Source organism: Dermacentor variabilis, chromosome 3 (assembly GCF_050947875.1).
Source record: "Dermacentor variabilis isolate Ectoservices chromosome 3, ASM5094787v1, whole genome shotgun sequence".
Taxonomy (NCBI): Eukaryota; Metazoa; Arthropoda; class Arachnida; order Ixodida; family Ixodidae; genus Dermacentor; species Dermacentor variabilis.
In genome coordinates, this window is record NC_134570.1 from 125,652,410 (window position 1) to 125,666,213 (window position 13,804).

Genomic DNA, 13,804 nt, shown 5'->3' on the forward strand with positions numbered 1-13,804 from the left:
GCAATGCATGTTATTACGCGATACCCTCATTGATTTACATTTAAGAACGTTAAGTTTCATTTTACACATTTTGCACCAAGCAGAAATATTATTTAGGTCAGTTTGAAGGATTATTATGTTAGTATAATTAGAAATGGTGCGGTAGATAACGCAATCATCAGCAAAAAGACAGACAGAAGAAGCGCTGCTAGTAGGTAAATCATTAATGTAAATTAAAGATAGTAATGAGCCTAAAACTGAGCCCTGTGGCACTCCGCAAAAAACAGGTGCCTCTAGAGAATTGGTTCCATTCTCCTTGACGAATTGAGTGCAGTTAGAAAGAAAGTCGCGTGTCCAGTGTTCTATTAAAGAGTCAGCGTTTAGGCTGGTTAGGTTTACCATAAGGAGCTCATGGTTTACACTATCAAAGGCTTTCGAAAAATCCAAGTATATGCAATCAGTGATGAAGCCGGCGTCAAGGAATGCTTGAAGGTCCTTAGTAAATGTAAGTAGCTGTGTTTCACAAGAAAAATCTTTACGAAAACTATGCTGGGATGGATGAAAGAAGTTATTCGACTCCAAGAATTTAAATAAGTGAGTAATGATGACGTGTTCTAGTATTTTGCACGGAACAGATGTTAGCGATATCGCACGATAATTACTTCGGTTGTGCGCGTCTCCAGACTTGTAGAAAGGCACCACCTTCGCTACTTTCCAATCCTTGGGTAAGCATCCATCGCTGAGGGATTTGGTGGAAATGCAATTCAGAATGATAGAGCTGTACTCATTAGTGTTTTGCAAGAATTTAGCGTTGGTGCCATCCCGGCCACATGAAGATGATCGTTTTAGTCTGTTAATAATAGCATGAATGCCGGCTGGGTCAAGCATGATGGGATCCACTGGTGTAAGATCTGCTCTCAGATACGAAGGCAGAGTGAATATTGGGTCCCAGAACAAGTCTGTAAAGGCGTCAATAAAGATTGAGGCGCAAGGATGCTTCGGAACTAGTTCATCATTGTTAATGAGAGATACGTCATTGTTGTTGCTGTTTTTCATTGTTTTCCAAAAGCGTTTAGGGTTAGTTTTGAGTAAGGACGGAAGCGTTGAATGGAAAAAGGTAAATTTTGCCGTTTTTCTTGCCTGTGAGTATACCGTAGAAGCGGCTTTGTATACAGCCCATCTCTCCGGGTTCGGCAATTTTTTCGCACTACGAAACAGTCTGCTTTTTTTGTTCGTTAACCGCTTCTGATACCTATTGTACCAGGGAGCGTTACTGTTGTCGTAAACAGCTCGTAAAAGAATGAATTTGTTAGTTAGATCAACTACTTTTGTTCTAAATGAATTCCAAAGTTCTTCGACGGACTGCTCATTGTAGGTTGAAATGAAGTTATCAAGGAAGGAGGGAAGTTCAATGTTAATAGCATCGTGATTGCCATCGTTGTAGTCCCTTATTTGTTTGAGTCGTTCTTGCGCACGTGTAGATGAAATAGACAATGTAAAATGGAGCACGTCATGGTCACTTAATCCAGGCACATGAGTAACGAGTGACGTCATGTCAGGAGCAGATGTGAGGAGGAGATCGACTAAGGACGAAGTAGTGGGTGTTACACTACTTCACCCATTCTCCAACGCCGGGTTATCCCTTGGGCTCCACTTCTTGTGCCGCTAACAGTAGTCCGGGACTGAGAACTCCTTCCAGTGAGGATTCCCACCCAACCTGACTTGGTAAGGTTGGTTGGGAAACACGGTTGAAAGAAATTGATTTTAACTGTAACAAGGCCCTTAAAATACTAGGTTACTTGCATCGTACGCTGCTGGGTCTTGCTCCTCAAGAAACGGCACTCCTTACATTTAAAACCATCATTCTCCCCATCCTCAGATATTACTGCGTTGTATGCAGTCCAAACAAACACTGTGGCGTCAAAAAACTAGAATCAGTGCGAAAAAACGCAGTGCGTTTTGTTTCTAGGAGATATCACAAGAAAGTCTCACCGTCTCACTCTCTTCCCCTACTTTGTCTTACTCGTCTTGCACAGTGTCGCAAACTTGAATGCCTAAAATTTCTTCACACGTTAATCAATTCTCCTCGCCTCTCCTCTCTAGATAACTATTTGAGTTTCTACAAACCTTTACGTACGAGAAGTCACCATGCGTTAAATATCTCAACCTTTTTTGCCCATACTGATTCATTTAAAAATAGTTTTTTTACATCACTAATTAAAGTCTGGAATTCAGTATGGGGCAACAACCACTGAAAAAATGCACGTAAGCTCGTTTTTAAATATTTGTAGGCTTGTTGTTCATCCCACTCCTGCAATAGCCTCATTGGTGCTGCAGTATGTATAAATAAATGAAATTCTTAAATAAATAAAAATTCACGCACTTGCATTCTGGGATCAGCGCAGTGGACTATTTCCCCAGCTGACCGACAGGCCCAATTTACTTGGTGAAAGGCGCACCGAACAGACGTGCCAAACACGGCGAAAGAAGGCGATTTATAGCTTAGCTTATAACAAAATCATGCACATGAAGGCTTGTATTTATCCTACTGCGAGAAAATTTACGTACAATGCGATTTTTTACTGCCTCATTCAGCAGTGACCAGAACTGACAACCTGCACAAATATGTGGGTACTATATTAGGGGCTACATATAATCCTATTTGCTGCGCAAGGGCTGGATTGGGGAGCCATTCGGTAAGACAGCAGCAACAGCAGCCACGGCTGCTTCAGTCCTGGAGGTTTTGCATAGAAAGCTGCTCTGAAAAAATGTAAGGATTGGTTGTGCAGCAAGCTATCGTATGACATTGACAGGGGAAGGCTCTGTCGTTTGGAGCACATATGTAGGCTCGCAGCTAGACCGTAATCAATGCCTTAGCTATCTCGTACATTTGCCTTTACTGAACCTTCCCAGTAAAAACAGAAATCCTGGAAAAAAATTGGGGTTACATTTTTTGGTCTTTCTTGCATTCTGTTTAAACCAAGAATATCGAGTACTAGGTGTAAGTAGTCAGGATGAAAGCAGCAATGTCATGTGTGCTTGAAGAATAACCCCTTAGGAAAGACGCAATAATCATAGTCAGTTAAGTGAAAGGTTTTTGAGATGTCATAAATGTTTCTCAGCCAGGCCTGCCTTTCGGCTAGAATCGCGACATTTATTCACAAATCTGCGATATTGAAAACTATCTTTCTCGTAGAGCTGAGTGTTAAAACTGAAGGATTTGAATATATAATGCGCCGTACTTAAAAATTTAAATGCTGCGCTCTAAAATTGTGGAAAGCTCAAAAGGTCATTCTTAGTCCTTTCACACTTCGCTTCCTTGATTATCAATTACGAGGTGTTCGGCACTGGAATAAAATTTTCTAACTCTTACATTTTGTGTCAACCTATGAGTATACGAAATTAAAAGTGTTACTAAAGATACCTAGAGTTATGATGCTTTAAATAGTAGGTTTTAGCCATGAAGTTGAAGCGTAACCATCGGAATAATTGAACAGCCACATTTAATCCGTCGAAATACTGTGTAGGGATATTGAAGTTTCTGTGTGGCGAATTTCTAAGTCGCCGTGTCAATGACTCGACTCCTTCGCGATGACACATTGGACACACCGGTCATTTACACCGACGTGGCCCGGTAGCCACAGAGACGTCCCCTGTGTCCAGTCGTACTGGACAGTCGAGACATTCTAAGGGCTTCGGCCATCCTCATCACTATGGACAGTCTTACGGCGGAAGAGGCTGCTATCATCCTAGCCATCGCTAACGCTCCCACGATAATGGCGCCGGGTGGACTCATGACAATGGTCACTCATTGACAGACCGCCAGCAGGCCCTTGTCACAAGGGATCGTGACAGCCTACACACATCACAGCCTTATATCATTACACTCCACAGCGTTACACAGGGTACATATTGTCTGGACATCTCGACACGCCTTTTTTCACGGGGATGAACGCGCTAATGCGTTAGCCCGAGAGCTCGGCAACCGGGCGCCATTGGAAGAGTTGTCCAACCAAGACGACGCACCGGCAGAACCAATAAACTACACTGAAACTCTACAACATTACAGAGATAGCAGGATACACTTGCCCCCACCCCATAATTCATTTAACCGAGAAGATACCGTCTTATTGCAACAGCTTCAAACTAATTCATTTCCATGTCTCTTTTATCTTCACCTCTTTCACTACAAACAATATCTCTCAGACTGTCCCTACTGTGCAGCAACGGCCACAGTATATCATTGCACCTGGGAGTGCTCACACCCTGCGGGTTACTCCCCTTGTCCTTCGCCTTTACCTTCCTTCTGGGAGACTGCGCTGACCAGCTTAGACCCGCAAGAGCAGCGACGGCAGATTCGGCGGGCACGCGGGATGGCGGGAGCAAATGGGGCCTGGAACTAAGGCATCCATCCTACGAGGACGGTTCCCCAGCTCATAAGATATAAATGTTTTCTCTCTCTCTCTTGCTTGCGCAGTTCTTCATGCCTTTAATCCGTATGTGTCACCGCCCACAGCGCATTTTACTGCTCCACGTTGGAGGCTAGTAAGGAGTTTGTACGGCTGCCGTAGTGAAAATTGCTGGCGTTCACAAGCAATGTCGACTACGTGGCAGCCCCGTAGTGGCCCTCTCACAAGGGTCTCTGTGAAAACGACAGGCGATCTCGGCGTTGGATAATTATAACACCGGCAAGCAGAAGATGCCTAGTGCTTCGAGAAGTGCCAGAAGTCCCTCATGCATCGTTGCTGTCTTGGATGTATCAGTGTCTCACATTGGCATATGACTGCAAATATTCTTTTTCTTAGCAATTTCTTTAGAAGTACTAGGCCATAGTACTAAATTTAGATTCTTGCACATATTCTCAGCATTGCGCCTTCAGAAGAAATGAAATACTTCAGCATACAATAAAGGGCATTAGAGAAACTCTGTAGAAATTGAGTCATTACCGAGCACTCTGATTGAAAATAACACTAGATTCGCGCTAGTATAAATCTAAAACCTCAGGAGTCCTGCTTAGTGTAGCTTTTGGATCTACAACGGATTTTTAGGATTAAGAACGCTCTGCAATAAACAGTGTTGCAAAATCTGATTGTTGGTCATCGCCACCCGCATGAATAAAAAATATATTTTTACATCCTAATACCGGAGTTTAGACTGAAGAATTTGTTAAAAAATGACTTCTCTGCCAAACACGAATGTATTTTTCCAAAGATATATCTCAGAGGCATGAAGCTTTGAGCCTGTAGCAATATCTTATCAGCATTTACATTATTCAGTGGCAGTATTCGACAGTTTAGCGATGCTGCTGCCCACATTAACTATTTGCGATATTTCCTTTTCCCAGTTTCATTATAACTAAATTCATCCCATTGCTGAAATATAACGTAGGAAGATAACTTCTCTGCGGAAAAAGAAATGCATTCTCGAATATTCCCAAGGATACATCCTGAAGTCAGAGAATTTCGATTCTCAGACGCCATCGGATAATCTTTGACATTATTGATTTGTAGAATTTTATGTAGTTTAGAGGTGCTTCCACAGAAAAGATATCAATAAATCTTTGAGCACTTCTAATATTGGTTTCCGTATACCGATTTGTCTTTGTTTCAGATGACTACGACTACAGCATTGAAGGATGTCCATTTCTTGTTGCTGAAAATAAAACTGGATTCGGAGTGAGTATACAATCTCGGAAAGTAAAGACAATAAGTTTGTAAAACATGGGTAGACACTAGAACCAATGCCATGTTGTCTGATGTCAAATGTCAATGGTGTGTAGTCATATGTCATATCTGTCATACGTAATGTAAGGTATCGCGCTTCACGAATTGGTTTTCTCCCTTTTCCTACATTATTCTGTATTCCATTGTTTTTACTCATAAACAGTGTCGGTGATTCATTAAATTTTCCTTCTAATGACATCATAATTATTTCCGTTTGAATAGCTCAATCACACCTCCACTTTCAACCAGCAGGGTTAAACAAAAATAAAGGGAAAATAATTTAGTAAATGCACTAAATATTTTGAATCACATAGTTCACGCAATAATCAATATGAGTAGCGGTAAGACTGAGACAAAAAATAACTATCTTTTCCCTAGATATAAGACTTATATAGCGCCAAGTATAGCCCATTGTTAGCGAAGCACGTTTGCGTGCTGACATTTGCATAAAACACTTTGAGCAACGTGCGGACGATCTTCTTTGACAAACGATACCACGTTGATCTATCTCCCTTTATGTCTGATAAGTAGTTTCGTACCTTTTGCCGTCTGCTAAATAATTTTGAGCTCGATGATGCACGTTCTGTGTTTCGTGCACCTCAATACGCGCCACAACCACTGCCCCATGACGTATAAGGCTTTTCAGTGCTCGCAGTGACACAGCCTTCTGACGACACAGTTATATACAGCAACATTTTTACCCTCTGCTAACCTTAGTCGCCTGGACGTCGAGGAGCTCTAGGTGTCGTTTTTACCTCATGCATTTGACCTGATATTACTCGCAACTAGTCCCAAGACAGCGCATATTGAGCTAACCAACGCATGATGGTGCAGGTATACTAATCATGCTGATTGTAAGCGCGAGCCAACAGTAAAAGCCTTACCATGGCTCTATCCTGCAGTTAGAAGATCGGGTTGTTTAATTGTTGAGTCCCTGACGCCGACCGGACTTCGGGGCAATATTTTTGCCCTCGCTTCCAGCAAGTACATGCCACTCACACTCCAGGCGTTTAACGTTGCGTTCGCTACTCTTCTCCGTCAATACCAGAATGCTCGCTCCGGGATGCCTGCCGCGTGCCGCTGGCGCCCTCGTAGCTTCTCCTTTCTGTTCTGCGGCAGAGGTCTCAATACTCTCGCTGATGTTTTCTTCACTTGCTTGACAGGTGGTGCTGGCTCATGCGCGCAGCCTATTTCGGCACGTTCCTCAGTTGCCGTCGTCAAGCCGTGGCTGTCAGGCATTGTCCCTCCAGCTATCACTGCGTCCATCTCCTGGGCCTCGCTTTCGCATAATTGGCACTGCTGTACGCAGCAGCCTCTTTAGCTTCATCTGCCTCCATTACGTTCTCTTGGACGTCACCTGTCGGGAGAACCGTTTCAGTTGTTCTAGCGTAGTTCTTGCGCAATCCTGCTTTTTGTCCGAATGCCAGGCATATTTCAAAGGGCGGTGTCTCGCAGTCCCGTCGTATGTGTCTTGGCCCGCGCTACCCAAAACATAGCAGCGACCGATCTGGGACCACAAAATGGGTGCCAAAACGAAACTTCTAAAGATGAGGTAGGTCGTCAAGCTCTTCACCTTCGTTAAGACTCATTCGCACTACTCTCGTCATGGATGTTGCATCTTCAAAGCAAGCGACGCACCCATTGTCGTTGAAAACCTCAACGACGTCGCCAAAGATGCTGTACGCTTGCTGAAAGGGCTCATTTTGGAGATCAACGTCCACTCAGTGCACATTTACAGGAACGTCGTGTTGGATGTGGTCAATTAGAGTGCAGAAGCGACCCTTGAATCGAAGTCAACCCATTTCCACTAAAGCATCTTTGTTAGCCTTGCTGTGCAACTTCGCCAGCCAGATGAGGTTCATCTTGAAGGCTCCCATACCCGTGATATTCTTGTCGATGCCCCCTTCTTCCTATGGCTCTGGAAAATCTTCCAGACGATATGGCCTTCTTGTCACATTACTGTGCAAAGAACGGACTGCTGCATGCTCTCGTCCGAAGGCAATGTCGGCAGGAAAAACTCTTTATTCAAAGGGTACAGAAGGAAACTTGTCACCGCGGAAAGTAGCGGCCACCGAAGCATTTCGCACGCAACAAGCCATCACACGTTCGTCCACCTCAAAAGCCGAACGTGGAATGGGGCTAAACACTCACGCTAGGAGCAGGTGAATATATACGAACCATTTCAGTGTCTTGTACTGGCGGTTCAGAAGAAATTTCAAATTAGAACAGTTTCCACGAAGGCTTCTTTGAAAGATATAGTGATAGGGCAATAAAATACATCTATAGAACCACATTTAATGTCGACTTAGAACCTTGTAGATATCAGGGAAATTCCCGTTTTGCCACTATTTAACGCCAAACATACCATATCCCCGATGGGTTTCCGTTGTCGGCGGCAGCGCCTTCTGTTGGGGCGTTCCTTCAAGGGCCGCAATGCCACGGATCCTTGAAGGCCCATGGGGTTCGCGTCATGCAACACAGACAGATAAGCAGTTATTGAGAAGATAAAGAGAGTGATGAGAGGTAATGAGTCTCTTCGTGGTTTATAATGGTTCTGCACAGATGAATTTGGTTGGAGCCATTCTGATAAATTTGGTAAGAATTGACAAAGTTTGATAAACATTGAATAAAGTACGATAAGGTTGATAAGAACCGACGCGAATTTATAAGGGCGGCTCATTTCCGATAAAGTTAATAACAACCAACAAGGGTTGATAAAAGTTAAATCGAATCTGATAAGTTGGACAAGGACCGATAAGTGTTGACAATGGCTTATATTGGTGGATCAAGTTTGATAACACTGACAATCAAATCGGGATGCGTGCAGATGAGCAAATAGCACAATGATTATGCATACTTTGACAACTCCAGTGGAGCTTGTGCAAAATTTTGGGAGCGCAGTTCTTAAGGCCCGACCACTGGCACGCGTCGGAATGCTTCGGCACGCGCCGACAAGCGAACGCTTTGCTTCGCTTTAGTCGGATGAAGGGGGCCCGCAACTACTGGACAGAAGCTCTGACACGCGCCGAAGCTCGCCCCTCGGCTGCGGTGCGCTGTTGCTCGGCTATTTTATCTTCATCCGTCAAAAGCCGGCCTAAAACAGCCTGCTCTAAACAAAGCTTGAAACAGTAAGTTATTGGTCTGTATGCTCTTTTAGATATGAAAAACACGTTTGAATAATGAATGTATCTCTGCCGCAACAGTTTTTTATCTTTGATGTAAAAATAGTAAACGAAATATCGACATCAGTGCTTGCACTCGTGCGTCGTCTATCTACAAGCTCGCTTTGCAAACACCTGCACGACGACGCCGTATTTTTTGGTTACTAGTTGCAGAGCCAACTATGTAAGAATTACGCGTGCACAGTATCACTGAATAAATGTGTGTTCGAAAGATTGTCACGTAGAAGTGACGGTGAAAAATGATGCAGGCTCAATCGCAACAATAACGGCGAGCAATGTCGGCAATCCTCGAAAATCTTATCTGTGGGTCAAGCGCGTCGGCTTGCATACATCAGTCGCCCAAAGTTGCAGCGCGAAACTTCAGATACGTTCACGCGCATCCTGCGCCGAGCGATAACGTTTAACATTTTTTAGCCGGTGAAAAACGATCACCGGATATAGATAAAGTATCCATGCCAGTTATGCTTGTTGGTGCATGAAAGAAACGTGAAAAAGGTGGTTATGAGAAAATCAACAAAAAGAATTAAAACACCTCTAGCACTCACAAAAAACATCTGGAATAGCTAAAATTTACGTAATTCGTAGCTTGTCTCCTCCCGATCCTTGATTCTGTCAAATCTTGCCCATGGAGCACCTCATTTATTATTCTAGGTTGGTTTCATGCATCAAGACCACATCGGGACGTCTTCAGATTGAGTGTATTGCAACAAAAAATTCTCACAGTGTAAAGGCCACGTTCTATTGTAACTGGTTTCAACATGTCAAGTTTGTCCTTCTGGACATTAATCAAATGACATACTGCCAGATAATACAAGCTTCAGAATTAAAGGGTTTGAATAGGGGCCTTTCGTTGCCCTTTGCCAAGTCGCCCTATTGAAGCGCTTGTTTGAATATATGGGGGCAGCTCATTTGAATAATATAAGAAATAAATAGGTTATTTTCACCATTTATACACGTCATCACCAGAAAAAAATACCAGTTTATTGTTTCCAGCCTGCTATGATGTTTTGACTGAGAAAGATATATTCAGTTTGTTCTGTGAGGCACGCAATAATGGATGCGGCATATTATTTTATTGCACAATACTGGATACAGTAGCCAACCATTATTAAAACTCAAAAGAATCTACTAGGACAATGCATGTAATCAGGCACATAGCATATTATGGCACTTTCTTAATTCATGCCTTTTTTTAATTGCAGAAAAGCTACTGCACTGAAATAATACACTAGTACATACTTAAAAAGCACGATTTTATACTACGATAATAATCAATCAATCAAATGTTTATTATAGTGCCCAGGAACAGCTAGAGAGCCTGCGTACTAGTGCCCATAACGAGCAATATGTGAGACAAAATTTACAGAAAACATAAATATGGTAGACCAAAAATGCAAGATAGAGAAATATATAGGAAAAAAAGAAAACGAGGAAGAGCAAAAGGGAGTTAATGATACATTATCTACCGATACACAAAATACAGGAAATGAACTCTGAAGCATGTAATACAGGCACAGTTCATATGTGTTTTGGGGTCGAGTAATATATAGCAGTCTTGCAACAAGTCCAAACAAAGAATGCGAAATACTGTCTGTTATACTGTTGCGGCATGAACAAATGCATATGATCAAACAACTTTGGTGAATGTATACGGTCGTGAACCACCTTATACAGGAACAAAAGGTGTTAAGTCTTGAATCTAGAGGAGCGAGTTGAGGTATACTTGAGAAGGCTCAACTGTGGTCGCCAGAGTGGCAAAAGTGGTGCTTGCAGATAAATATCAATTAATTCTGGATGCGTGCAGTGAGGCCCCAATTATATTTGCACGCTGCACCCCCTCCTACAGAGGCATACTCTGGTAGTGGAAGGCACAAAGCAGAATTTCAGAAACACGACAGCTGAGTGAAAATCATGCAATATGCGGCATGTAATTCTAAGAGCGTCAAGTGCATGTTGTGTAATTATCTATGTGAAGAGAAGCTTAGCATTTTGTCGAAGCACACACTAAGATGTTTCATTTCAAAGACCCTAAGGAGTGGAGCATCCCGTAAGGTGTATGGAAATTTCACATGGTGTGTTTTCCGCATATAACTTAATGCCATAGTACTGGAAGCATTTAATAGTACCTATTGTTCCTGCACTTGTTTCAGAGTGAAAAAAAAATGTCTTTTTGGAGGTAGATGCAGTGGTGACCACTGTTGACAGTTTCAAATAGTTTGAAGTCCTCGGCACACAAAGCCATGCTGTTCATTTATTAAAATGCTGTTAGGACTAACAGAAAGCAAGGAATCTAATAGCGATTCAAATACTTTTGACGCACTGCAGAGGATAGATATTGGCCGGCAGTTAGTAACTGTACATTTAGCACCTGATTTGTTCACGCGCAATGTCCATGCTACCTTCCGAGTGCTAGAAAACGTACTAGACTTTAGGGAAGTATTGAAGATGCTTGTGAGAACAGAGAACAAGTATGCTTCCATACGTCTTAACCCTTTCAGATGCCACTTTATCCCGTTGATTGAAAACTTGCTTTCGCCACATCTCTTGCATCTTTAGAATCATAGAAAGTGTTCAGCTGCAGGAAAGATTATGCATTTTCAATTGTTTAGTGAGTTTTGTCAAGTTTACAAAATTTCGACTCAATGCGAAAACTCACTACAGGAACCCAAAATATGAGAACATATACTATATCGTGCTTTGAAAAGCTTGAAAAGCATTTATCCAGCCACTTGTAAATCATGCCTGGTGCATGACATTGTGAAAAACAATGAAAGAAGTGAACTCGCTACATACAACATAGTGACAGAGAGTAAAAACACCCAGCCGTCTACCTTCCCATTCATTTTGCTAAAGCATTGCGCATGTTATTCAAGATTGTAGGACAGTTCCAACAATAATAAGTGTATCAAGATGTATGAAACACATTTTTAATACCATTCTTTTCATGAGTGCTTTTGCTATTGATGCACTCTCCTACTGTGCACAATTGTGTAGACAGCGTCTCAGTTCTGCGGAAGAAATACCATCAGCACCACAAGAAAGGGGAGGTTTGAGGCACTTCGTACACTTGAAAACAAGGTTTTCATTGACTGATAGCGTACGCACCAAGCCAGACTGAGAAGGTTACTTGAAGCATATTTCCCACCCTATAGCGAAGAGAAGTGTTCAGCAAAGGCATCAGCATTGTTCGAGACATCACCATTTTCATTAAATTAAATCATGGGGTTTTACGTGCCAAAACCAGTTTCTGATTATGAGGCATGCCGTAGTGGAGGACTCCGGAAGTTTCGACCACCTGGGGTTCTTTAACGTGCACCTAAATCTAAGTACACGGGTGTTTTCGCATTTCGCCGCCATCGAAATGCGGCCGCCGTGGCCGGGATTCGATCCCGCGACCTCGTGCTCAGCAGCCCAACACCATAGCCACTGAGCAACCACGGCGGGTTCACCATTTTCATCAAGACGAGCATCTGTGGCACTCTCTTTAGAAGAGTGAGAGCGCACGGAGCTCCAGAAATATTTTGAGTTATGTGTCAAGCTGCCTTGCACACAATCAATGTGGTATAATAATAATAATAATAATAATAATAATAATAATAATAATAATAATAATAATAATAATAATAATAATAATAATAATAATATAATCTTAGTGGTAACTTGGCACTCTAGATTAAAAGAAAGGCTGATGCCTGTATGTTAGGGTGTATCATAGCCAGCCATCTAGAGCAAAAATTTGCAGGGTGCAAAAGACACCTCCTTCCACTCCACGTGTACACACAAACATACACACACACGCACTTGCTCAATCACACAGCACGGCACACACGCACACAGTCGACGGGCGCACGCCACACAGAAGTGCCAGTTCAGTTTGGTCGCAAGGAAGGAGGTCCAAATGGCCAGGGGGTGGAATCGAAGCTCTGTATGCCAGGTATAATCATAAAGTTGTGGTGTCAGCCCGTACAGGCATGATGGGGGCTCAGGCTGTGCTGACCACTTGTGTAGACGAACTGACAAAAGATGAGTGCTGTCCAGAGAGCCATCGAGCACCCTGCAGTATAGACTAGTGCAATGTTGCGCTGATTTTGCAGGGTGTGCCAGTTGAGGGGTTTGAGGCAATCCTCGTAGGCTGGCATGAGCTTGTCACAGTCGAAAGACTGGAGTAGAGGATGCGTGTTGTCCGGTGGTGAACAAGCTAAAGTTCGGTAACGTCACGAGTTCGGTACGGGGACTATACTGATGAGCAGTACATGAGGTCGTGACAGAATGATAGAAATGCAGAGTGCTCGGGAAACCTCAGGCCATCAGGGAAGGGACACACGGGACACAAACCCAAGTATGGGCCGATGCTTAAACACAGTGCTCGTGACATATGCGGAAAAGTTGAGAGAAGATCTGAATGTTACACCCAGAATGGGGAGGGCCCGAACAGTCTTTATAGAGGTGCCTCCGAGGAAGCAGTTTGGACATGCAGCAGTTTTGCTGTGGCTGATATGCATGGGAGCACTTTTTGCAGTGCTACTACAACGTTTGTTATTGTATGCCCAGTCGTTCACCTTTGCGGAATGTAATTTCAAGCATATACACTACACATCGGCATAATGTTGTTGTGGAAGTATTAGCTTGTTAATCAAACACATTCTTCGCAGATGCATTAGTAACATTGTTTTGAGTAGATATTTGTCCTGACTACAATTTATAGTATCGCCGCAAGAAACAATTTAGTAAAAGGTGAAGGGATTCGACTACCTTAAGCATACCGAGTGCACAAAGCACTGATGGCACCTTTAAATCTTCCCCACAATGGACTCACACCATCTACACTTTCCACAAACGGAAAGTGAGCTAAAAAATCAATTGCACTTTCATTGACTCAGTACCTGCTGTTTCTAAAGCAGGCATCGGTCTTGCATGCAT

The 13,804-nt window shown here is 43.0% G+C and overlaps 1 protein-coding gene across 3 annotated transcripts in view; it reads left to right on the forward strand.

Moving 5' to 3' along the window:
- Positions 1–13,804, forward strand: part of LOC142576267 (evasin P467-like) — a 125,093-nt gene that overhangs the window by 67,496 nt on the left and 43,793 nt on the right. For all 3 annotated transcript variants that reach the window (XM_075686314.1, XM_075686312.1, XM_075686313.1), the window contains exon 4: positions 5,590–5,654. In XM_075686314.1, the coding sequence (XP_075542429.1) occupies positions 5,590–5,654 (65 nt within the window). The remainder of the gene's footprint in view (positions 1–5,589; positions 5,655–13,804) is intronic.